Raw genomic sequence first — 27935 nt, 5'->3', positions numbered from 1 at the left:
TAGCTATACAAATATTCTGGCGTGTATCAATGAGAAAAAAAGAGATTTTTAAGACCAATTCGACGAAAATAATCTTTTTTAATTCCTAACAACTTTTGACTTTTTCTTGACTTTTTAATCCTCGTATTGTACTTTTACTTTCAAGTGTGTGTGTGTGTGTGTGTGTGTGTGTGTGTGTGTGTGTGTGTGTGTATATATATCAACTTGTATTATTTTGCTTGAACTGATTATTCTGACATTTGATTTATATTATAAAACGTTCTATAATAATAACGAATGACGTGCGTAAATTCATGTCATTTCTGGAACGATATGCTTCCTTTGACAGACTATTACATACAATGTACACGATTTTCTTTCCGCTTTTTTGAAAATATATTAATTCCTCAGTCGGCAATGATCGACAGAATCGGATACACAAGCGCTATCGGATTTTATCTAAGAATTTCGCCACCCCCGCAGGGAGGTGCGCGAACTTTCGGCACGTACGTACTCCAACCGCGGGAGAGGAGATGACGCGCGTCCCCGCGCGATACGGTGCGGTGCGGTGCGGTGCGGCACGACGGCGGAGCATACCCGCCGGAACGGAAAGGGACGGAAAGCGACGAGCGTCCCCGAGACGAGACGAGACGCGACGAGGAAAGACGATGAGGGCCGACGAGGGTCGCGTACCGCGGCGCTGAACGCAGTGCCATCCGATAGGCAGCACCGCTTGCTCCGCGGATCTTCGACTCTCGCTTCGGGTTCGAGCTCTCCCTGCGCTCGTTCAAGTTCCGCCACGCTCGCCTCCTCTCTCTCTCTCTCTCTCTCTCTCTTTCTCTCTCTTGGCCTCTCATTCTCTTTTTTTTCACACGCACTTTCGTTCTCTCTCTCTCTTTCTCTCTCTCTCTCTCTCTCTCTGTCTTTCTCTCGTTCCCACTGTATCGGCGTGGCGCGGCCGCGGCATCCGCGACAACGACAATCACGACGACGACGACAACAACAACAACGACAACGACGACGACGACGACGAAGGAAAAGTCGAGCTGCCGTGAAAAACGCAGGACGCGCGTGCAGCGAGAACGCATCGCTTCGCGTGTGTCCGGCGACCGCGTGTGTCGCGCGCAGCAAACCTGTACGTGTGTGAGCGCCCGGCGTGTGTCGTCCGCTCGCTGCATTGCGAGCGTGTACGTCGTCGCACCTCGTCGCGCGACCGAAGAGAGGAGGCTCCCTTCTCCCCGACCTGGATGCGCGGCAGTCTGTATGGTGCGTGTTGTCTACCTTCTTTCTCCCTCTCGCGTATCTGCGTATCTGCATCTACCTATTTATTTATCCGACTGTCTGCATTCACGCTCGTTTTCTGCTTCTCTTTCCCTCCCCTCTCTCTCTCTCTCTCTCTCTCTGCGCTCTGTCTGCCTCTACCTCTTTGTCGCGCACGCTCCGCTCTTTCTGTCTCTCTTTCTCTCTGTCTCTCCCCCTTTCTCTTTCCAATCCGTCTGTCCCTCTTTCGTTCGTTGATCTCACTCTGTCGCGTACCGTGGCGTTTACATCTCGCGATCAAGACGCTTCGCAACGTGGCGTCGCGTCGGGTGAATCGGCTCACGTCTCGTCACTACGAGAACCCGCTTTTCAGCGCGTCCGCGCGGAAGATGCTCCGTTCTCAGAAACGCGACGGAGACGCAGCATGGCCGCCTATAGCACAAAACAAACCGGAGCCCCCTCGCCGGTGTTCACGTTTACGTACTACACCGACGACGCTCGCGTTCCTATCTTCTCGTTCTCGCGCAGCAGCATCCCTCTTCCTCTCTTGTATTTTCTGCACTTCTCCCTCCTTGCTGCGTTAACGCACCTCTCTTTCTTCCTCTATCAATTTGCAGAGTTAATGTAATTTTATGATGTATTTTAAGCATGTATCAATTTTATAAATGTATTTCTATATTCTCGCACGCAGACATTTTCATTTTTTTCTTTCATCGCTCGAGGCTTTCGCTCTTACACTTCGTCCACGCGCGAAGCTTTCGCTTGTTTTTACATTGCGTCTCCGTTGCGTGAGGAGGCACAACTTTTCCTTTCTCTTTTGCTCTTCCCTTTCCTTATTCTCCCCTTCTTCCTCTTTCCATTCGGTCTCCCTTCGTAGCTCCTCTATCTGTCTTTCGTTTTCTCTCTTTTCTTTTCTCTCTCTTTCTCCATTCTGCATCTCTTCTCTTCGACGCTCGCGTCTCTCTCTCTCTCTCTCTCTCTCTCTCTCTCTCTCTCTCTCCCTCTCCCTCTCCCTTCTTCCCTTTCCTAACCGTCCCTATCTCATTCTCTCTTCCATATCGCTTGCCGCAGCACAAATAAAGTCTCTCTTTCTCCCCTCATTCCATCTCCCTCTCATCAGCTTTTTCTTCCCCTCCGGGTTTCTACATTAGTCTCTCGTTCGTATCCCCTGATCGTGTGTTTCATTCGAAAATAGAACGTCAACGCGCGTGCCGCGCACGCATTTTTGCCGCGAAAACAACGAATTCCCGCTCGCAAGCTCGCTCGCTCTCGTTCACGTTTCGATCGAGCGAATGAGCGAGCGAGCGAACGGGCGCGGCGGCGGCCGCTGGCTCTCGTACCCCTGAACACGCGTTCCGAACTCTCACGAGTTTTGCGAAGTTATGCGACCACCTCGTAAGCGAGCTCGCACGCGTGCACTCACGCGCCGGCTGGGCGCGTCTCTTCCTCTCCCCATCTCCCCGCCTCGATCGTCGCGTATTAATCTCCGCAGAAATCGCGAGGAGTTTACACGTAGCTCTCGTACAACTTGGGAGATTTAACGAGCGTCATCGTTACTGATAATATACGGAAACGTGCGAGCTGATTTGAAATATCGATTCTCCCGTAATTACAATTTTATAATTTTTAATTTTATTGATATAATTATCGTTAAATTAAGATAGTCATAGTGACAATGCTTCGTTAAGTAATCAACCGATATCTTTAAGAATTTACTTAAGAATTAAATCGCAGCTGTCGTATATTAAAGATTGAATTAAATTTATGGTAATTAATATAACTGAAGTATAAATTATCGGAGAAGATTCACGAATCGTATGGTACTTAATCGAGGATAGATTTGAAAGATAGATTTGAAGAATATGACAAAGTTTTACAAACAACAAATAATTTATTTCGCATTATATCACGGATATCTGTGCGCCATGAAGAAAGTGTCTACAAAAATAGTAAGCGGCGATATATCGCATTAAAAATCTAGTTATGTTTCCCATGAATATATGATGCTTATTCTTTTTCGTTGTTGAATTTACCACAATTTCAGGAAAATTACGTGAGAATTATGAAGAATTATTCTCAACGGTCTGCAAAAAATATTTTCCTAAAATCAATCGTGAGGATTGCTTGGCGGTTCGTTGAATGCGGGAAGCGGGGATAAAATATTCATATACGTCTTTGACCTCCCTATTGCGCATTCCGTTTCAAATCAAATCGAATTCCCCGAAAATTATCAGTCGTGTAATAGTCGGATAAAACGCGTCACGTAACACAAAGGTGAACGCCTGTCCTCCCAAGTCGAGTAGGAGCGCGTGGCAGACGCGCGACGATATTTTGGCGGGAGAGTCGTAAAAATAGTGCCTCCGCGGTTTCCTTACTTCAGCTATGGGACTATAATTAGCAGATATTTCGCGTTTTACGTACGGCGGATACACGCGTGTCGCGCTCGCGCGAAAGCGAGAGCGCGCGCGTGATCTCGCTCCGGGATAAGAGGATCAATCGGCCGCGCGTCGCAACGCGCGAGCGGAACACCGATGCCGAGCTGAATTGTTATCAACCAGCAGCGTACCACGAATTCCACCAGCGTGCCGGGTAGAAACGGACCCTGATGTCCCGTCTTCCCCGAGGTTTCTACCATGCCGACTCTCCGCCACTAGGAATTCGTTATTCGAGCGATACGAAGTGTCACGTGACCTCACTATTGGAACTTTGAGACTTGGGTTTTGAGCTCGACTTCTCTTCCTCAAAAAGTATCTCGAATGACTCCCAAGTTTTGATTAATCAGAGTTAGACCTGAATGACACTAATCTAATTTATTTCGCAAAATTAAAATAAACGAGCGATTATTGAAAATAAATAAACGATAAAAAAAATGTGTATCTTTTATTGAAAATCGAATGATAAAGCTCTTTCGTGTACAGTCGGCGAAATACCTGAGATATTTTTACCTCAACATAAATAAATGCCGCATATAAATTTATTTATCAGAGGTGAAAAAAATAATTATTAAAACGTAAATATAATTTGTCTATAATTTATTAAAGTGACAACTATATTAAACTTATTTATTACATTTAACGATTAACGAAGAATTTATTATCATTTTTTTTTATAATAAATAAATATGTAGAATTTCTGTTAAAAAAAAATCTCTCGGATAAAATATTTATCTCGTGGTTCTCTTTCTACAATAATATTATCGGTTGTATGGCGTTGTTTTGATTAAATTTTTACGACCGCGCGCGTGGTGACGATGACCGCGACGACATCAATGATGACGATCCGGCCAACGGCGGCACAGCCGTCGAGACACAGCCGATCGGGCACAACAATGTCCGCGCGGCGTGTGCTCATAAAAATAGCATTTTCGCGGTTTCTCCCTCCTTACGGCTATACTTAGCCCCGGGCACCGGTGTCCCTCGGCGTAGTAAACAAATTTCAGGAGGGTCGACCCTCGTGTAACGAGAAACGCCGCCCGTATATTCCTCACTCACTCGCCCGTCTATTTTTTCAGCGCGTGTCTTAAATATTTTTAGAGATAGCGCTGTGAATTTTTGCCGTGTCGGTACAAGAAAATATTCCACATATAATTATGTCATAACGTACACGCGAGGAGCGCGAGCGGATTCGCCGTTCGAATATCGAAAGTCGAATTAAAACACACTCGAAGAGAGTACTGTATCCCGATGTTCACGTGTAAATTGCACCTTGAATAATGTATTTCAGAATTTTTTTCAGAGGTACTGAAATCGCGAGGAAATCTAGAAACGAGTAACTGAAAGTAAAATGTTAATGAGTAAATTTTCATGATTGTAAAAAAAAAATAAAATTGCTTCTCTGATAATTTCGAGTGGAGTTTATTTTAATAGTTATTTGTACACGCGCGCGCGCGCGCGCGCGCGCGCGCGCGTGTGTGTGTGTGTGTGTGTGTGTGTGTGTGTGTGTATACGTGTGTATGAGCTTAACAGCTATAGCCTCGATCTCCTCTACTCATTTCCCTTTATATTTCCTCCGTTACACTTTTAGATCAGTCACTCCCATCTAGACGCTCGTATTTCTGTGTTTCTTCGCTCTATGCAGATGGCTTGCCGTGTCACCTTTATTATGCCCAGAAATTAGTTATTTAAGCTATTTTGCTGCTGGTGAGAACAAACGGTCCATAAGCATTTGAATTATAAAGTACGCGAAAGCGATCGATTCTTTTCGCAATGCATTTCCAGAATCGGAGCACTGATTAATGAATAGAATATCGAAAATGCGGTAACCCATTAGAAATGAAGATCGAAAACCGAACTTAGTGAATCTGGATAATGATATTTCGTGACGCATAAATGATGTTATTTGGAGATATTTCCAAAGTGTCATTATAGCGTAATATCCTGAAAGTATTCCGGAATTTTTGTCGCGTGAAAATTACGATAAAAACTGCTTTTAATAGATTTTGATGATTATTTTAACTTTTCTCTTTCTCCTCGGGATTGATTCCCTAGTGAACCTTACCAGGAAATGCATGTTTTGACATATTCATATTGAGAAACACGCACGTACTATTACATTCGTACTTGCGCTCGTTATTGGGCTGTTTAACCCTTCTATTCCCGACGGAGTAATTGCGTCCCGTGAATAATTGGCGGCAAACGATACACGTGAACTTGATATTGATCATGTTCTGTTAACATCTCACGTGTTAACTAACTGAACGCCAGACAAGCCGTAAATTTCGTAAATGTGTAAAATTTTGTAATGTGAATACCTGTCGAAACTTTTTTGTATTTTATAATTAAATTATATTTTATAATTAAGTCTCAATATTAAGTTCTACAGAAGTTTAATAAATGTAATTAAAGAAAGAATACTCCTTTGCTGTTAATTTAATTTAATAATAGAATTATGACAAAAAATAAAAATGCGACTTAAAATCAATCTTTTATTTAACAACAATTTTTTATTTAAATATTAAACAAAATTAATTTTATTAAAAAAAAAGAAAACCAAGAGGACACTTTTGAATTTATTGATAAAATTTCAATGAGAAATATCGTTTGCATATTATAAAATAAACAAATTAAAAAAAAAAAACAAGTAGAGATTAGATGAAAATTTTGCGATTAAATTTTTGGAATGACTATCATAAATTGAGGAATTGAATCTCTGAAGGGAGAATACACGATAAAAATGTGATGAAAAGGATTAGAGAAATATACCGATCTGCGTTAAAGCGTGGAATCCTTGGATTGTTTCAGATTGCTCTGTAGTCCTCCGAACGCTATTTGGACAGCGTCTCTAGGCAGCAAGGACGCGGAAGAGGAAGCGGAAGCGCGAAACGGAGGCGCGAGCGGAGGATGCCGCGCGACGCAGCCGGGCAACGCCGATGCGCCGAGCATCGCCGGGACGCGGGTCGCGACACCGGCTGTTCGCGGGGTGCGCGATGATGGCGGAATGCGCGCGGACAGGGTGCGGAGTATCGTCGTCCAGCCCGTCGATCGAGTTTACGGTGGAGTCGATCGCCCATCGCGGCGGCAACATCGCGGAGCGCAACAGGGGCAGCAGCACGTGTCTGGGACGCGCGACAGGATAATAAATGCCAGAACGGCACGACGTCGGCACGAGCCGTGGTGGATCAAACGTGGGGACGCGAGGCACACTCGTCGAATGTGGGCAGGTGCTCGAGGAGAACCGCTGGATCGCGTGGTTGCATGTAGATCGCGAGGAAGAGGAGGAGGAGGAGGAGGAGGAGAAAGAGGAGGAAGAGAAGAAAGAGGAGGACGAGGAGGAGGAGGAGGAGGAGGAGGAGGAGGAGGAGGAGGAGAAGGAGGAGGAGGTGGAGGAGGTGGAGGAGGTGGAGGAGGAGGAAAAGAAGTACGACAAAGCTCATCGTCGCGAGCGGATCGCGGACAGCCGGACTGAACGACCGCCTCGCGGATTCTCATCGCACGGCAGGGGATAGCGAGAGCCACCACGGGGGCGGGGGTGGGCTTGCCCCTGCTTCTTCTCGTTGTTGCTCTTCTCGACGATTTGACGCGCGCGACGACGGCCGCGTCGGTGGTACCGCAGCCGCTGGATAGCGTCCACCCAGCCGATGCTACTACGCCCGTTCATCTGCCGCCGTCGCTATCATCCGATTATCCGTTCGCGCCGCGCCCATTCCGGAGGGCGATCGAGTGCGCGTCCAGCCCTAACGAGGTCGGTTCCGAAGGTCACGCGAATCGGGGAACTCTGGATCATCTTACATTGGCGACGCGCCTTTCACCTTCGTCCGCGCCGCCATTAACGTCGCCCTTGTCATTAACGTCGCCGCTATTGTCGACGCCGCCGCTGTCGTCGTCGCCGCCGCCTCCGACGTTATCAAGACCGCCGTCGTCTTTAACGTCGCTGAATACCATCGTCGTCAGGCATCAAGATCTTTACATTTTGACGCCGAGTCGTGACAACGAGAACGAAGAGGTAGCAGCGCGACGAGGTAGAGCGAAGCGAGTACCGATAAGCAAGAGATCGAAGCTGAAAGATCAACCCTTCCCGAACTTTATCAACCCTTGGCCGGAGGCATGGCGACGCGTTAACCAACACCCTTCGCAATCTCGCAGAGTGGAATCCGCGTCATCGATTGACGAAGGGATTCGCTCTGCAGTCCAGACTTTCACTCCGCCGTTAGAGCCCGTCTTCAAGTTCGGAGAATCGATATTGCGTCCGGAGAGCTCCTTGAGAGATATTCTACTTCGCGAAAGTGCTTCGAGGACAACGGCGACAACGACGACGGCGGTGGCGACGACGAGAACGATCACGCGGAACATCGCGTACCCCGATGCGACTCAAAGAGGTCATGGAAGCACCATATCCGAAAGAAATGACGTCGAGAGAGTGACTCAAGACCGAGTGGAAGGTGATAAGAGCGGAAAGAGGTTGGCGCTCGTGGGGAACGAGGATAATGGTGCAGTTGTAGGTGGTGGTGGTAGTGTCATCGAGTGGACCACGACAACAGTCGCCGGGCCGATGTCATCGTCGCGGTCGACGTTCTCCGGAGACGATGTGCAGGTGGCCGAGCGTGTAAGAGTGCGCGCGAGTTCTCAACGAAACTCATCGAAGGGCGAGGAAGACGACGACGAGGAGCAGGTCAAGGTCACCATCGCGCACAATACCGAAGATTCGTTTGCATCGTCAACGACGACGACGACGACGACGACGACGACGACGACGACGACGACGACGACGCAACGTCCACCACTGACTCAAGACACCTCTATGGAAGCACGTAAGTGTTACATTTGAATTAGCTATATGTCTCGCTTAATGTTGAAAGGAGATATGAAATTAAATTTTCGAAAAATTAATAAGAAAATTGCTTCAAATATGAAAATAGAAAATTTTTTTCGTAATATATTCCGTAAAAAAACGGAATATATTACTTTATATCGTATTACTGAATATTTTTTTAAAATCTCATATATGTCGAGAAAATATATAGAATAGATAGAATAAAATATACATGTTACGGAGCCACATCCTTTTAATAATAAACTGATCATCTATATTTTAATCAATTATAGAATCTTTTTAGACAATTCAAATCAAATCTCAAATTTTAGATGACAAAATTACTGGGTTTTTATCTTGGATTTTATATTTACATTAGTATTGTATTAAATTAAATTACATTAGTATTGTATTAAATTAAATTGATGCCGATAAATGTATTAGAAACTTAAAATATCTATTAAATTATATAGAGACAACTGAAAAAAATATTTTCCTGATTGTTTCAAGTATCACAATTATGACCTTTTTTTTTTAATCATCTCTCGTCAGCAATAAGTTTCATAAAATATCGCTCTATTCCTTTACCACAAAAGTTAAAAAACTGAAGACACGTTTCGATCCTTTTTAAGAATCGCCATTTCTATAGAAAGCAATAAGACAATTTCTCGTTTTGATCCCTTAAATGCACCTGAATGAGACTCTCACTCGCATCCTTTTACTACCTCGCTAAAATCCCTCCGGATCACCGGTTCGCATGCGAATAGCACCATGTTCGTTTTGCCATGCTCGTGTTTACAGGAACCGCAGGCTCCACGATCAGAGTTATTTTTAACTATCCTAACCGTACGCACGCGGGCCACCTTCCCCATTCCCGTTCTCTTTTGTGTTCCTTTTTTTTTTCCTTTTTTTTTTGTTTTGCATCTTCTCGTGCACCACCTCACGCTACGACTTTTCGTTTACGACGACCAGAACAGAAATCAGAACATTGGCTCTCCGTATTTTCGGATCAAAAAAAGGGAATTTCTTCGAATTTATTAATCTCTTCTCTTTCTGTCTCTTGGTTTTATGTTTTGTTTCAGATTTTTTATTCTGTCATGTTTTCTATCGCGAATATCGCTCTTTCAATCATTCTCTACGCACGCGTAGAGAATGATAGATTTTCAGATAGATTTCAGACACTCGTTTGACAGTCTGTTGCTTTGAATACATTTATAATTGTAAATGACATTTATGAATAAAAGAATATATATATATATATGTTCTCTTAAAACAAAGTTTGATATATCAAGTTTTGATAAAAATTTAAATGGAAACGAAAGAAGCAATTATATTTTATAATCCTTTTATTATTAACGCAACTATCTTATCGGTATCGATATTAAAACTCTTTACGCTTTCGTATATCATTTTAATAACAAATGCAATTTTCGAGGTAACAGGATCAGAGAAACTTTCGATGGAGTTAATCTATTTTACGCATAAGCGCGATGAATTTATCATGCACCATCGTAGATCAAATTAGGATTAAGATAAGTGTGCCACAAAGATTGGTGTGCCAATGAGAGAGATAGAAGAGTCGATACGGGACAGAGCCGCACGGCTCGCGTGTTTTCATCTCGTGTGTTTTTGATTACGTCTGGCTACGTACACGAGTCGTGACTCCGCGTACAAATCAGTCGATTAGTTCTTTCGCGCAACGACCGACCGTGTACCTCGCCTCTCTTTCACTTTCCCCATCCTTACCCCTTTTATACCCCATCACGCCTTGTCGCACGTGCGAATTATACAGAGGCCATAATGCCGAGCGACTGCGACGATGGGGACGACGATTGAATCCTCGTCATCGATCACGTAAGCTTAACTTTCGATTCACGTATGAGAGTCGACAAAAAGAACGAAACTCGAGTGGCTCATCGGTTGAAATTTAAGATCGATATTTCCTTCGCAAATTAATCGAATGAAGGGAAATTTTATTGACTGTTAGCAAAAGTTTAATTTGTTATAACCTTTTAATTCTCAATTGATATCTTATATAATGAGCGATATATTCTAGTTTTCCTCTTTATTGTATTTTGTGATTCCTAATACATGAATCAACAATTATGAAAATATATTTTGTTTAGGGTATCGAAAATGGATAAGACAAAGTTACAGAAAAACTACATTAATTATAATTTATTTGTAATCATAAGTATAGAATATATATATATATATATATATATATATATATATATATATATATATGACATATTAATTCAATAATCTGGATAAAACTCTCTGATATTTGTTAACAAATTTTTATTTATCGACCGATCGCTGGCATTAAAATGCACGTTATCCGTACATTTGTATCATTACTTAACGTGTTTATTTCCGTGCTCCTGCAAGAAAGCACGGAGTCGTCCTTCTCTTTTACGATCTAATTCGTGATCTGGACAGTTCCCAACGATGAGTTCTCGTGACTGCGCGATCCCCAGTATACCCGGTATAAGAGGAATGACTAAATGGTCTGAGTAACCGGTCAGGCATCCCAAAACTCGCGATTTATTTTCGTATCCCTAGAAAAGAACTGACGCACCGGTGGAGAGAAAGTAATGTTCTCGTCGTATGAATTCAAAGAAATACCCCGGCGAATCAGCGTACTCTTTACGAAAACGCGCCGAAAGGATTAATTTTAGCGATTATCACGTTTCTTTTTTCGTATATATTATAATGCTAAAATTAATATAATTAACACATCCTTTAAATTTGGTAAGATTTATAAAATATTCCTAATATTTCGATATAAATCTCTTTTTCATACAATTCCACCATTATAGTTTTCAGAACAGATTAACATTTAATCTTTAATGTATCCATTTTAAAAGAATCTTAATCGAAGAATTAGAGAATTGTATTTTCTTAGAAAGTGACATGCGCGCGCGCGTGTGTGTGTGTGTGTGTGTGTGTGTGTTTATAATTTTAAAATTATTTAAATATACATATAAAATATCTTTAATCAATCGCATACACACACACACACACACACACACACACACACATACACACACGTGTGTATGTATATATATTTGTATGATAAATATGAGGGCGAGAGAAATTTAACCGAGCGATCGACTGGGCAATTTCCATCGGTCCTTGGTTGGTTGTGTCGCGCTCATGTTACATGACGTATATCTCCAGGATTCGAGGCCGGTACGGCGCGTTAAGGATGGTAGCAACGGCAGCCGGTAGGTTACCGCAGAACAGGGCAAAGGGAGCCTTGCGGGCGAAGAGCGAAAGGGCTTCGTCGCTATGGAAACCCTGGCTCTTCGACTACTGTGGGGTGCCTCAAGTTTTTTATGGCCCGAACGATCGTAGGGTCGAGACTCTAAAAATCGTTACACAGACCTAGATACTCGCCACTTCCCCTCCCTCCTCCTCCCCCCACGATTTCTCGCTAAGACTGACGGTTGCTTTATAATAAATCGTCAATCTTCCGGTCACAAACCTTATGCAACAAGATTTCTGCACGCGTCGTTTCGCTAATTGCAATCGAATGATGATTTACAGATATCAGATTAATTTTAAATATTAGAGTTTTAAATATATGAGTTGGAAATATTTATATCTCACGTATCATTCGCCACGTTGCAACTGTTTAACTGAAAAGACATTTAAAGATTACCCATTTTTAATGAGAATTAAGATGTGACTTTTTACGATAGCGCAGCAACTTCTTATCTTTTTAGACTTTGGCTCTTTGATAAAATATGCATATATCACAAGTTATTTTAATTCAATGAATATGTGGTCATAAGAGTCATGACTATTCTTGCAACAGATATGCAAGAATATTTTATAATAGAATATTTTCTAATTGTATACATATTAATCTTAAATATAAATTTACAATAAGCATGACGAGGTGAATTGTAGATATTTCATCAATTTTATTTTGTCGACTGTCCAGAAATATTCGAATATCGATGCGATTCGATCTTAATAATCCAATAAATAGCATAAAAAGCATTTATTTTTGTTTGCCAAGTTTTTTTTAAATTTTTCACAATAAATTTATAATAATTTTCATAAAGCTTTTAATTTCATATACTCTTTCATAATCTCTTTATCAACAAAAAGCAACAAATTAACGAAGAGTCCAAATCAATAATTACATAAAACATAATTTAAAATTTCAATTCGTTTTTACGACTGAATTTTCAAGTCAATTTTTCTCATTATTTATCAAATGTTGGACAGTAAATTTTTCCCCGAGTCATCCTCTTTTACACGCTCTACTCCTCGTGCTCCTCGCAAAGGATATTTGTAGAGTGACAGAGCTCGCGATACGTCGGTTGTATTTGCGCGTGGCGTTGGGCAGAAAGGGGCAGGAGGAGCAATGTAAAGCCCCCGATGCTCTTGGCACCCTCCATGACGGTTCCTAGCGAAGAGGGTGGTGCGACGACGGGGTGATAGCGAAGTACGACGAGCGAACGAGCGAGCGAGCGAGCGAGTTCACTTCGAACTATAAAGTATTGACTCGCCCCGTTGTGGGGAGAGCACTGTAAGCACCGTGTCTATAATGTTGGTAGACGGCTCTCGGGACTCGCCTCCGTCCGGAAGGAATAACGCGACTTCCGGGAGCGAGGAAGTAAATTTCACCGTGCAACCATCCGAACTCCGGAGCGTCTCTGGAGCTAACGTGAATGCGTAAAATGCCGCTTACGAAAGATCACGAGCAACGATTTTCACTCTCTCGTTTTCTCTCCTTGCTCATCTTAATTCCTTTTATTTTCAAATCTCGAAAAATATTGCATATTGTATTAATCTCATATCTTTATAACGTAGCTCACTGAGCCGTGTTTTAATTATATTTAATTTTATACGGTCCCAATACCCTCACGTTACATTAATGCTTCGAAAAAGTCGCGATAGAAGAGAATTCCGCGCGGGAATTGGAGGAGGGAAGGGAGGAGGAGGGAATCAATTATATGGATTGCTCCGATTTTTCCCCTCGCTGAAGAGGACTCAATCGTTGCACTTTCCGGAACAACGCGAGCAAAGTTGAAAAGTTAAGTATTCTGATATTGACAGCTCCGCCGTGTGCGCGGCAATTACACGCGGTGGTAGTTTTGAGAGAACACAGACGCGAGAACGGCCGACAGACTAAACAAAAATAACCGATCGCGGCGTGTTCGTCGCGTAATGCACGTGCAAAGGACGTCTGGCTGTGTGCGCGTACACACCAGGCACGCGGTGGAATAGCGGAAGTATATGGCGTGCTGTAAACAACTGGGAGAAACCTAACCGGGGAGCTTATCGCGGGCTATCCATATTTATCGCACCGATAATACGGTGATATTAATACTATTCTTGAATGTAGCTGGATGGCATCGAGAAATTGTCAATGTCGCAGGAAGTTTTCGAGACTGTTTATCGAAGAGATATCTTTCATCGCGTCGATTAACATAGGATGACGTGTGCGCGCGCGCGCGTGTGTGTGAACGTGTTAACGATGACTGTGCTTGCTAAATCCGAAAGAAATGATTAAATCAGCTTTTTCTCAATCGCTTTGTAAGCAGAAACGCAATCCGTTAATATATTCGTGCTGCACGTCTATCAGCAAAATACGACTGCTTATAATTTTTAGAGTGCAATAATATTTAATTTTATTCCCGTAATACGGGATGAAAGGAATGAATTATAAAGTGGAGAAAATGAGAGATTTTCAAGATATTATATTAATTACTTTTGCTGTATATTTTTTTCGATCTTGTATTTCCATTTTATAATAATTGCCATGACTCATTTTTAACGCTGAATTTTTATGAGTATTACTGCTCTTTTTATTTCTTGTATCTATGATATATTATAATATTTGGCTCGAAATCGCGCTCTGTATTCATGTAGAATCAATTTCTAATGGCGCTCCGCAAAAATGAGATGTATCTGTCACATTAATTCCATGACATGTTCTCTTCAAGCAGAAATGACATTTTCGTGGCATCGATTTATGCCACGCATTCGTAATTATATCACCAAGTAAATAATTCCATTGCATGTCGAAATTAGCCAGGCAAATGATTGTATATATATATGATTTTTTGAACATATATGATGAATAAAGATAATAATATCCATACTAGCACGATATCTTTTTAGAGCATCAAATTATTTTTGCATTTACATTCTACTAACAGCACGCACTGTTACAAAAGGAAACTGTATTTGAAAAAAAAAAAAAAAAGAATTTTAATACGAACAATAGCTACTTAACATATTTCTCGAGTTTGTTGAAATTTATATTGTCAAGAACAACAACGTAGATCTGTATCGACAAAATGCAGATCGTATAAAAAAAACCTGCATATTTTATCGCGATTAATGAAGAAGAATTCATCGAAGGGTCAAGTCCGTGCTGGGGATCGATTATAATTCGACAATTTAGTGCTGAAGTAGAGAAGGACTTTGTCAGGGGAATTTCTGTAGAGTCATCTTTCTCGAATCGCGTACGTATTCTGCATCGTCGACACGTTTCGTTCTTCCGAGAGGCGCGAGAAGCTAGTTGACATTGACACGTGTCAAATCAATGTTAGGAGAGCGAGACATGATCTGTCAGCGCTGATATGGAAGAAACAATAGCTCGGCCGAGCGACGATGAAGTGCCGGGGAAGGGAAGCGCGTGCACGCTGCTCCCGCAACTCTGACGAATGTCAGCGCGCTGTTCACATGCGTCACTCCGATGCATTGGTTCCCAAACCGGGGATATGTTTTTCGAAAAGCATAATAGGAATATTCCAAACAAAATGTAAAGAAACGTTCTTTAATTTATATAAATTTATATAAATACAAAAATAAAGTTTACAGGCACTAAAGATCCTGCCTAATCGAGAAATGTCTCTACTATCTTTTTCAATATTTCAACGATAGCCCTTAGTTTGTTACACAACATCCTACGTTTGTTCGTTTAAATATAAAAACGTTTAATTAATAGGAAATATACGCAAAAATTGAAGAAAATTTTTGGTTTTTTTGCTTACTTTACTTTTTACTTATCCACAGTTCTCAAAATAAATTGCAATTTTCATAATTGTAATTTATATCTTCTAAAATTAAATTGAAAATGAAAATTATATTTTTTTAATTGACAGAAAAATAAAAACTTAGAGATTGTAGAAATTAAAAGTAAATAAAGATTGTTTTATTATTTAATGCATCCAATTCTATTAAATTATACGTAAAAATTTGTAACGTGATTGATGAAAGATAAATGAATGTGTCAAAATTTTCGTAACATCAGCGATTAGCTGAATCAAATGAAAGACTGGAAAGTTTGGGAATCCCTGCTCCGGAATGCTACGTGATGCTACGCATCGGTCAAACTCTTGTCGTGACAGATGCAATAATAAACTATAATTACCACAGAAAATCAAAGTGACAAAAGAACACACGTTTATCATGCATTTATCCGGTATAAACTTTCAAATGAATAGGTTATCAATTAACTTGTGATTTCTGCATACGTTGCTCATACATCCCGTAACGATATTTCATATTTCTTGATCATCAATATTAAAAATCTTTATGATCATTACAAGATAATTATTCGAAATAAGATAAAAAATCATGTCACACACAGAGTTAATTGTGACACATTTATGCTAAAAAGATTAGACTTTTGAGAATCATATCTAATTTTCAAAGAAACATGTTTCTACATGTGCATCCGCTTAAGTGTACGAGCATAAATCACAAGCGGGATTTTCTTAGGATTAAATAAAGTGCAATGTGGTAAAATGAGTATAGAGTTGGCTTGAGAATTGTTTTGTTATGTGTCAGAGAAGGATATGCGAGTGTGAAAGCGAGCGCGGCGAGCGTGACGAAATAGCTGGCCGTCCGTCCACGCACGTCTGGTCCTCGTCTGCTCGGCCAAGGTCCTTGAACGAAGGTCTATTCTAAAAAAGCACCACAATTGGATAACCAATCAGCCGCAGACAGTATCGTATATCAAAGAGCATGACGAAACGGAATTTACAGACTGTTTATTGTTCCGTTTTGTTGCGATGATTGCGACGATTATGTTATACGTATATATAGAACGCTCCGTTAAAATCTATTCGCTTCGTCGCGCGGAAATTATTCAAAAGAGGAACAATTCTGAAACCATGGCGTAAAATGAAAAATTTACCTCGAACGTAGACATTTACTTCGAACTGCGTGTGTGATTTGTGAAAAGGTGAAAAACAGATGAGGGGATGATTCCGTTTAAAAATTGATACAAATCACCTAATGTCATGATAAAACTTGTACAAGATTTTTTTATAATTGTCCAATTGTTACGCGTATCGATGTCGACCGATTAATACGCGAGAATCGAAGATAAGTTTACGTGTCGATGTAACCCGTTAAAATCATAGCATTGACGTAACGCGTGTGCGTATAGTAGGCCTTGAGCCACTATTACACCGGCTGTTTATCGTCGTTATGCAATCGAGACGGCTTAGTCTGCGTATAAAGAGTTTAACGTAGTAAATAATGCTTTCCACCAGTTACCCCCACGCTCGTAAATCCGCTTCGGCATTTAAACGTCGCTTTGGCATTTAAACCTCCTTGCGCGAGTAACGGTTGCACTTTTATGGAATTCTTTTGCAAGATGTGATAATTAATGATGTGTGTAATGAGCGGTTACGCTTCGTCGCATAACACTGCAGTCCTGATTACGTTAATTCCACGAATATGACGACATCAATTCGTTCAAGTTAAAATAGTAACTGTATGACGACACTGATTTACATCGAAATGATTAATATTATATTAATACGTGATATGCATTGAAATTATGAAACGGGCTATATATTTACCGATATGCAACATCCATTGACGTACAAATTGGTTAGACAAATATTTGTTGGTGATTTCAATGTGAGCTCAGCACGGTAGACATTCATACTTCTAAATATTTTGAAAAATTTAAATGTTGAGAAAGATAGACGAAATTACGTTATCATAAGGGGCACAATCTTTTAAATGATCGTTATGTAATCATTGATCGTATCGCTTGCATAATTGATAACTAGTCTAAAATGAAATTTGAACAGAAATTAAAAAAGCGGAACAATTATTTTTCTAATTCTAATAACAAGATAAAAATATTCATTTTAAAATATTTTATGATCAAATATATTACGGGAATTAATGATACATAGAAAAACATAAGTAATAAGCGAATCAATCAATCGAGTTAAAAATTGTCGAAAACAAAGATATAAGATTACAATGTAAAATTCTTGAATTGAATTTACATACTATTTAAGTTTCGAGTCATTATAGATGCAACTGATTGGACGGAGGAAAATATGAGTAATGGTAATTATTATCATATGTTGCACTTTCAATGCAACGCTCTTTATTATTATTATTATTATTATTATATATGATATTTAATTTTTTTGTTTTATTAATATTAAGAGTTCGTTATTTTTTTCTTTTATACTTGTAACGTTTAAGTTTTATTCACATTTTTCCTATAAGCCGCTTAAATGGCATCGCGTTATTTTGCTGTGAGAAATTTACGCGTAATTACGCGTAGAAAGGGAACGCGAAGATTGTTGACGATCGCGCGAAATAGAGCCTCATTCTCCGCGACATCGTCTTCGAGATACACGCCACCGTGCATCGCGCCGCACCGGCGGTCGGTAGACGCTCATACTGTCTCTCTAGTAGACTGTAGTCGATAGTCGGTAGGTAGGGAACTGGTGGTTGCGATACTGATGAGATCCGGGAGATCAGTCCTAGCGAGCCCTAGCAAGATCGCTAATTTCGACCCGATTCACGCTCGAGTGACTACGCCCGTTTTTCCGATCTCTATCTCGGCTGATTTATCGCGTTCGACCGCTCGGTATGCGGATCGGCGTTCCTCTCTCTTTTTTCCTCCTTTTTCATTATTTTTCTCTTTTTTTTTTTTTTTCTTTTTTTCTTTTCCTCTTTCACCTTCCACCTTCGTGCACTGCCTCTGCGAGTCGGAAACGACGACGACGACGACGACGACGACGACGACGACAACTTCGGTTTCGCTTCTCGAGACGATGACGCGCACGTGTGCGCGGGAACAGGAATCGCCGGGGCGCGCCTCGTATTTACATTCCGCGGCTGCACTTTCAGTTTTTCCTCTTGCAATCGCGAGCTCCCGCGTGCCTCGCCGCGATTTGTCAACGGGGAATTGCACCGTGTTGACTTAACGTAGAGACGCATGCTCCAGAGGTTCGAGCATAAAGATGCAGCCGAGGGAGTAGTACATCCTGTTTCTTTTTTTTTTTTTTTCCAACGTTACTTCACGAGAGAGTAATTTTTTTTTAGGAAAAAGAAAAGATGAATCAATTAGAGAAATATTTCTTTCCTTAGGCTTACTATATCTGACTGTAAGTCTGTAGTTGTACAAGATATATTTATCAACAGCAGTTCGACTCTCCCCCCTCTGCATATTACTAATTACGTTACGATTCCCTTGCGATTTTGATTATTATTCGCCCATCGTACGTCGCTCATCTCGCCGAACAAATCAATCGTTGCTGCGCCTAATTTTTCGAACTGCCCTTTCCTCACACGATAAAACAAAAATTGCCCCAGGGAGTAAATTTTGTTTGTCGTAAAAAATGAAATTGAGTTCAGAGAGAAGAGCTCTGTACTCTATTACTTCTTCAAGGCTTGCTTTATGTTGCTATTTAATCTTTCAATACGATATACGTTGCATTAACTCAACATTACGTTACTCGTCGCCGTCGACGGAAATCGTCGACTGTCTCGCGAGCATCCCGTGCAACTACTTGACGTTCAGCGCGAACGCCTATTCGGCCAAGGACGCACTTGTCGGCGGCGCGACGCGTAACACCTAGCGCGATAGAGTTACGCGCCGCTAATGTGTGTCACGCGTACGTCGATTGCGTCACGTCGGCCTCGTCGGGGCCAGCCCGTCTTCGTCGTCGTCGTCGTCGTCGGCGGCGCGGCGCGTCGCGGCGCGACGCGATCCGTCCAGACGGAGGTAATCGGTGTCAAGTGCCAAAGAAACGGGACGTTCCCGGAAATTGCGATTAATCGCATAGTCATCGTGTGTACAGATGTTCGACGCGTAATTAATTTTCGTCTTTTATCTACGGTGGTTAATATGTTTTAGAGTAGCAATATGTCAAACACATACACACGGACATCGTTATTTATTACGCTCTTACAATTATGATTTATCGGTGTTATCGTTATCGTTATTATAATGTTGTTATAATTTAGTTTTTTTTATGGATACGCGGAAAGAAGTTTTTCTAAAGCATATAAAAATTTGATTAGATACAGGTTTGGAAATAACTTTGTTGAATTAGCAAAATAATTATGTAGAACGCTCAAGTTGGTTGTGAGAATATCAAAAGTTTTTGCAGTAATTATTATCGTGTTCAAGCGTCATACATAATTATTTTAGTAATCCAACAAAATTATTTTCATAACTGTATCTCGTCAAATTTTTGAATATTTCAATAGAACTGTTCTTTCCGTGTATATTTTTTTTTTTTGAAAATGTATATACTTGTATACACTTTGCGTATGATATGATATGAAATGCTTTACGAATTTATTTCCATACTAAATAGTTTATTCAATGGAAGGATGCCTATCCGACTATTATCTTTTATTCATTCAATTAAATCTATTCTATTCTTGAAGAAGCTTTTCATTATTTTTTTTTTTAAACTATTGTATTTACAATGTATATTGGACGTAAAAAAGACATATGTCCCGTAATATGCTTGTTCATATCTATTTAAAAAATTGTTCTCCGTTAATGAATAATTTTTTTGTCAATCTGACAATCTGATAATTGATATTTTTAGAAAATACCAATTTAATTTCAAAATTGCATTCAATTTGTTTAGAAACAGAAGTTCTCTGGAGAATTATTTTTGAAAAATTCTTAATGATAATATACAAAGATATATTTCTAGGAAAAATGCTTTTCTTATCTGAACTTTTTTTCTGCGTCTGCGAGACTTTATTGTACAATGTGATGTATCGTTTTTCGTACGGCGAGTACTAAGAAAACAGATGAGTTTATAACAACCGTTATGTATAAACAAGCGTTGTGTATTAACAAGTACGTCGACATATATATCTCGTTTATAGATATTACATGTCATATATCAAGTCATTGACAAAAATATAAAAATTATGTATCGATTAATTCTGTAATTCTATTTTTTTAATATTGGTAAAAAATGAACATAATTTTCTTTTGAAAATTTGCTTTGATTCTCATAAAGAAAAGTTGCATAATGCAACGTTAATAGTGGAATTAAACAATACGTTTAGGAAAATTAGACTGCAAACGCGCACTGCGCTATTTTTTTCTAACATCATATTTTTTAATTAAATTTTAAATCCAGATAAATTTTATCAATTTATGTCACAACTATGTCTATACGTATCTATATTATGTTATGAACAGTTTTCGTGTGATATGAAAATTACATCACTTACATAATTGTACATCTTCAATATTTAATCAAGCATAAAATATTTCATAAATAATACAAAATAATTTATTTTCATTCAACTTGTAACCTTCTTGTCTACAATGACAGTTATGTGCAATGTATACAAGACAGATATAAACTGTCAAAATGTTATCTCTACGATGATAGCTACTCGAGAAATAAGTAGAGAGAATTGACATCACAGAAAAACGGCAATAATCAACTTTAATACATTCGAGTACCGAATTAATATGTCCTTTCTAAAAGCGAATATATTTGAAAATTATTAATTTAACATACTGATGACTTAATTTATATATATATTAAAAAAGAATATTAATTATAAATATATTTTCTTTCATAAAAAGAATGATAAATAAACATGATTTTGTTTGTATTTCAACATTTTTATGATCCAAATTTATTCATTTGGACAAAATGTAAGAAATACGTTCTTTTTAAATTTCCTAATAACTTTTCACTGTCGCAACTACTACTTTTTACGACCGAAACCTTAATCTCTCGAAATTTTATTTCAGTCAAAAGAAATGTATATTTCTTAAATACAATTTGCTGTTGCTAATAGCGAAACGATCTATAGAGCTTTCATCCGCGAAAGATAAGTTAGGACGCACACGTGGGCCGAAAGCAGCGGACGCGTATAGTTAAAGCGGGTTAGTCTCGCCTAGACACCCGACAGACTCGCGCGCTTTGCACAATAGTAGGAAGCGCTAAAAATAATCCACCCCGGCTCCACCGCATTCTGGCCTTGGCCAGCTTCGGTCCTCGCAACCTGACCGTACCGGCACTCTGCGCGAGCCTCCTCCTCCTCCTCCTCTCCTCTCCTCTTCTCTTCTCTTCTCTTCTCGCACGCTCCACCTACGCATTCCCGCACGTGGACAGCCGCTGCGTAGGCGCGGATCGTTTTTTAGCCTTCCTCGCCGCGGTGGATTGATTAAAAGTTTGCTCCTTTCTTTCGCCGCCTCGCTCGCCCTCGTCGTGGCCGTCACTTAACTCCTCACTCGGCAGAGATAGAACCGAAGCCGAAAGAAATTCGGCCTCAACTTCGTCCCGCGTTACGATGAAATACGACTTCTAGCAGTTCTCACTGAAAAGTTCTCGCTTAATGAATGAACATATCGCGTCTACTTGTACTTCAAATTATTTTGCGCGTTAAATGTGAAATATTCGTATATTTTCCACGTTCGGGGAATTTAACACGAAATTTTATACATTAATACAAGTCCATTATGAAGTTTACAAAAAATTGCGGAAAATAAAAAATAGAGATGAATCATATAAGCTACAACGTCTAGTTAATAATTAATATATTTTTTTTTTATTTTTTCTGTGTGTGTGTTTTTATTATAAAATTACTTCGCGTAAAATTAATCAAAGTTCACGAAGTTTGCGGAAAGGCGAGCTGATCGATCGCGCGGGGGAGGGGGGGGAAGGAGGAAGGATTCGCCGAGAGGCGGTAGCTCGGCAGAATCATGCCGAACGAAGGATGAACCGAGGACAGTACCGTTAAGGACGTTCCGTAGTATTATGCCAACTTCGACAGTCATAGATCGTCGTTGAGGAGCGATCATTAGAGATGTTTTAACGAGGAGCCGTGCAGACGGGACAATAGCGGTAGGAATCACGAGGGCTGCTGCCGTCTCCCCCCCTTCCCCTCTCTAGATCTCTATTGGATACACGCGAGAGTCTGTATCCCGAGACTCCGCCGTCTGCGCGAGTCTCTCGCGGGATCTCGGTGCATTTGTAGGAGGCTCTGGGAGGAAGACATTAAACCCTTTGCCGCGTGATTTAGTTGACAAAGTAGCGCGTTACAGCCGCGCGCGGAGACGCGGGGACCGGCTGGCTGTGGCCCGTAATATCCGTCTTTTCCCTCGTGGCATCCTGCGAACACCGCCGTGACAAACACGTCGAGAAACACGAGCCCGCGGGCTATTTTAAAATAAAAAAAAAAAAAAAAAAAAAAGTCATTGTTTAAGCGTCTTTCGGAATCCGATATCCGTATTAGTGTTTAGTCTGGCGTCGCGTTTCACCGGGTAGACAGAGGCGCGTCGGGCCTCTCGTACCGCACGCGTGCCGCTTTCTCGATTTTACCTCTCCCCCGTCTTTTGCTGTCTGCTGATCCGTCTTCGGAGTGCATTCGGGGAGTGCGCTATTAGCACTATCACATCATTTTATCTTTATTACTCATTATATGTAAATTAAGGATAAGAATGATGCGATAGTTCTAACAGCACGCTCCCCGAACTCAGCCTTCGTCGCGCATCGCCGCGAAACGCTCGAAAATTTTGCGCGATCGCGCAGGCGTTAATTAAACATTATCTTGATGATTGGCATTCTTCCGCTAGACGGAAATAACCCGGTGTTACTCGCTCTCTTGAAACATGAATCTCGTCCGCTTTCAACTTCACGAAATATTAGCACCTTGACGTTTTTATTCGCGAGCGATCGATTTATAAAATTTATCAGAATCGGCCGTCATGAAATTAAAGTATTATAAGTAACGCGCGCGAATATGGAATATTCTGTAAAATATGAAGAAAATTAAGTTATTATTGTGAAAATCATGCTGTGGGAATTCTTGAATCGTCGTCGTACGAGTTACGCGTTCAACTTTCGCGAATCAACATTTTCGAAATCAAGAGGTACTTGCGAGGGTCTTGTTCTTTGATTTACCGAGAGGATAATGAGAGCGGTGAGATCGTGCCAGATCGGCGTAGCCGATCTCGCAGTCCCTACCTCGTAGATCACAACGACGGTCGTATTGTCTCTCCCTCTTGCTCGTTAACATCCGCGTCTATTATCCGATTCTATTTTCCAATCTATCCTCGTACGAGACGCACCTTGTCTCGTCCAGACTGCCGCTAGCGCTTCTTCTCCAAGTGAATGCGAAGCGATGCGCTCTTTGTCTCGCGGCACTTCAAATAGGCGGCACTTGAGACTCGGCACAAAGAGCGGCGAACCCGTACAGCGTGATAACAGAGAGCAAGAAAGCTCGAGATAAGACCGAGGGATTCTCGCAGTCGCGCCGCTCGACGTCGGCTCATTCCCGAGGGAATACACACACACACACACGGTACGTTATCGATGGCTCGTGTATTAGCTCAATTGAATCTCAGAATCGTCGTAATACATCATAGCGAGTTTCTTTTGTCATTGTTCTATCGATATCGCCTACCGAGTACTGAGCATTTTGTTCGCTCCTTCGATATCGCGGTCATTTTGCGAAACGAATAGGTAACAAATTAAGTTTTTGAAGAAACTCGTTTTCAAGAAACAATCGCAAGCGCGAATAAAAAAGACTATATATTTCTGTCGGACAATTATTCGACTCCACTTTTCAATATTCCTAGCTCGAGCAATCGCGGACTCGTCCTTATCGCGATGCACGCGATGCTCGTGGATGCACCCGGCGTAGCCGCGGAGCGCATACGCTGCGCACACATGCACGGCATCGTGCGCTCGTAAGCGAGCGGCAGGGGGGCAGAGAGGGAGAGTCGTTCAAACGAGGGGCCCGCAGCGCCTGGGCTTTGGGCCTCGTCGCGTGTTTTTGCCCCCCGTCTGGCCCCCACCGCGGCTCATCGTTTTTTGTCTGGTGCACCGCATGCTCTGCACAACTCACCTCGCCTCCTCTTCACTTCGGCCGACGTACCGTCTCCTCCTCCTTCACTACTCCCCCCTCTCTCTCTCTCTCTCTCTCTCTCTCCCTCTCTCTCTCTCTCTCTCTCTCTCTCTCTCTCTCTCTCTGTCAATCTCTCGTCGCGGCCTGCTCTCGCTCTCACTCTCAATCAGGGTCGGTGTGAGCAAGCATACTCGCGATGTTCCATTTGCAAAACGTTGACGCTGAATATTTGCGATATAACAATACCTTACCTTCGATGTAATAAAAACACTTAACATTTCTTTTGTAGGATGTAAATCGCGGGATGGGCGCGCGATTTTTATTTGTACTAATCCGGCGAATTTCTTTTTGCAAAAGAAATCAAAAGTTTTTATATCACAGAGGAGAAATAGGCTTCTAAAGTTTCTTTATGAATCGCTCGAATTTTCCAGTTTGGAATTCGTAAATTTTTTTCTAAACCTGTAGTCGAAATGTGCCCTCTGAGATTTTCTCTTTCTATTAAGAAGAATCTTACACAAATTTGAGAAATGTCAATATGTGAAACCAGTTTTTTGAAAACTGGTGTTCGAAATTGGAGAACAACACAAATTCTTTTTAAGTGATTACTCTTTGAAATTTCACGATCAATTATGTAGCTTTTCTAAAAAAGAAAAAAACTTTGATACCGGAATAACTTGATAAGTAATACTATTATTGCATTTTATCGAAACGAAAAATGTCTTGTTTCATCTTGTGGTTTAAAATTTATTAAAAATTTACACGATACGAGCTTGAGCTTTCTTTGTACTTGATCGTTCGAAGCGATTGCTCGGCGGCGGCGGGGGGGAGGGGGGAGGGGGAGCGAGGCGACTTAACCGCCGATCTAACCGAACGTTCGCGCCGTCCCTGTTCTCAATCTCGTCGTCATCGGTCCTTCGCCGCGCCGCATCCGGGCGGTATCTTCCCGAGCCGAGACACGCGCACGGACACGCGTGTTCCTGCGGCGCGCGGCAGAGGAGGAGAACAAGGAAGCGCGATGGAGGCCGTCTCGGACGAAGCCGGCGACCCGAGCTGTTCCGCAGTTGCTAGCGAGAGGCGACGATCGGAGGGGAAGAGGTGCGGGAGGGGAGGGGGGAGGGAAGGAAGATGCGGTCGTTCGATCTCGGTGCACCTGCCGGCGTTGACGTTCGTGATGCCAAACGGCGATCAGACCGCTCATACGATGCTTCAAAGGATCGCAGGATCGCGATAGAAATGATTCAATCCTTCCCGCAACCCGAGTCGAGTCTACCAGACCTGCGTGATTTCTTGTTGATCTTTAACGCGTTAGGTCCATCGATATTAATTAATCATTCGAATACACGACTAAAAATTGTGTTTAATAATGTAAAAAATGTTGGTTAAAATACACTTATGATCGCTTTTTAAGGATCCCATAATTTCTGGACGACATGATTATTTTCTCAAAAAACTTTAATCTCGGAATCAAATATCATGAGATTTAAGGGGAAATTGTTCATTAGATATTTTATACATAAACTGTTTATTTTAAGAATGAATATTTGATCTTTACTGAGTTAATGTTTCTCTATTAACAGTACTTGTAACTTGTTAAAATTCATGATTTGAGTAGTTGAGCACTTAAAGGAAATCTTAATGGAAATTCTCATATATCAGGAGGAGAGAATTTTGGCACCTGTATTTAGCACCTCGTTCGATATCGAATCCAAATATATTGTATAATCAGACACAAATTATCGACGAATCAGTTATTCGAGCGATAGATAGATTCATTAGCATACATACTACATGCGTGTGTTTCATGATTTATGTGCATTTAACTGCGTTTGACGAAACGATATTACGCGATTGATACGGCAGCTTGTACGACATTCTTTATTGTTCGTATATTTTCCGTTTCTTTAAAGATGCGCTCGGAAAATATACGAACGATAAAAAATGTCGATCACATTCGTGAGTCCTTGGTAGTAGCAAGAAAATGACATCTAATCGTTTCCACGTGTCGATGATTTGTACGCCGACTAGAAAAACTGCACAGGACATTATTCGAGTCGTAACCGTTTATGTTCCAACAATTCAATCCTGATACGAGACAGGCGATTTGTTAAACTTTTACATCACACGTTTCCGTAGGTAAAACATCACTTGCATTTTGTTTAATGTTATATTTATTTAATATTTTTATCCTTTACTTGTATTATGCGATGCGAGAAATAATTTCAATGTTATATATTGCTATATACATATATATTTATTCAATGTGACACATTACATTTTGTAGGAAAAGGTAACATAATATTCAGTATTTATAATAACTTAAACTTTTAAATTTATTTTACGAAGATTATAGAATTTGTCTATATGCAGAGTGTTAAAAATAGGAAAATCAAATAATCTATACAATATATTAATGAAGTCGAGTAGATGAAAAAAGTTAGTATAAGCTCTTTTGTATAACTTATTCATACAATTTTTTTTATATCTATTTCATTTTTATTAATATATTGTATAAATTTGCTTCTGACCTTTATGGTATATCATCTAATAAAAATTTTATAAAATAATATGATGATGAAAAATGTAAATATTTATTTTAAAAAATCCATAATTAATATCCTTCATATTACAAATAGCGATTGATATGTATTTGCTCCGTTCCAGTGGCTAGTAACTTTTTGTTACTAGGGGCACGTCCTTGGAGTGCGTATTTTTATACTGAACTGAGTGTGAGTATCTCGCTCTAACCTGGATGCAGTAATTTACACTGACCTAACTCAGTGCAATTGATAATTTCTTGAATGCTTATATATGCAATATATATAGCTAATCATAGAATTTCTTCTTTGGCTCATAGCCCTGAGCCATTTCAAAGAAAAAAAATATAGAATAATTTAAAAAAATAAAATATGTAAAATAATGAAATTATAATAATGTGTGTATATATATACACATCCATACACACACACACACACACACACACACACACACACACGCGCGCGCGCGCGCGTTATATATTCACGTCCATATATATATATATATGGACGTGAAAAAATTAGACATTTTTAGCGAATTCGATTAAATGCGCCCTCTTTCGGTGTATAGTATTCGATTGGCTCCATCGATTCAGAATCTATGCGTGTTCGATTGAGGGTGCCATCCTATAAACATGGAAAACGGAATTGGAAAGGTGGAATAGTGGGGACAGCCAATCAGCATCATTCCGAAAATTTCATAGTTTTCCGTTCCGATTTTAAGCATCCTGGTTCCCTCTAGAATATATTTTTCAAGAAACGGAATCCGCTTTCTAACCT

General features: G+C 40.7%; 2 protein-coding genes across 2 annotated transcripts in view; both read left to right on the top strand.

Moving 5' to 3' along the window:
* The first annotated feature begins 552 nt into the window (after nt 1-552).
* On the top strand, nt 553-7183 carry LOC105433915 (uncharacterized). The gene is made up of 2 exons (XM_089077548.1): nt 553-1245; nt 6480-7183. The coding sequence occupies exon 2, from the start codon at nt 6818-6820 to the stop codon at nt 7181-7183; it is 366 nt and encodes a 121-aa protein (XP_088933674.1). The 5' UTR covers nt 553-1245; nt 6480-6817.
* Nucleotides 7113-27935, top strand: part of LOC105433914 (uncharacterized) — a 76012-nt gene continuing 55189 nt past the window's right edge. The window contains exon 1 of the mRNA XM_011649406.2: nt 7113-8485. Coding sequence (XP_011647708.2) covers nt 8227-8485 — 259 coding nt within the window. The 5' untranslated portion in view covers nt 7113-8226. The remainder of the gene's footprint in view (nt 8486-27935) is intronic.

Source organism: Pogonomyrmex barbatus, unplaced genomic scaffold (genome assembly GCF_055798465.1).
Source record: "Pogonomyrmex barbatus isolate J1 unplaced genomic scaffold, ASM5579846v1 scaffold2, whole genome shotgun sequence".
NCBI lineage: Eukaryota > Metazoa > Arthropoda > Insecta > Hymenoptera > Formicidae > Pogonomyrmex > Pogonomyrmex barbatus.
Note: the sequence above shows the minus strand (reverse complement) of the source record. Positions and strands in the feature narration are given on the sequence as shown.

What these genes read in the sequence shown, in the direction of transcription:
- LOC105433915 (XM_089077548.1), top strand. Translation starts at nt 6,818, where the DNA reads ATGCCAGAACGGCACGACGTCGGCACGAGCCGTGGTGGATCAAACGTG.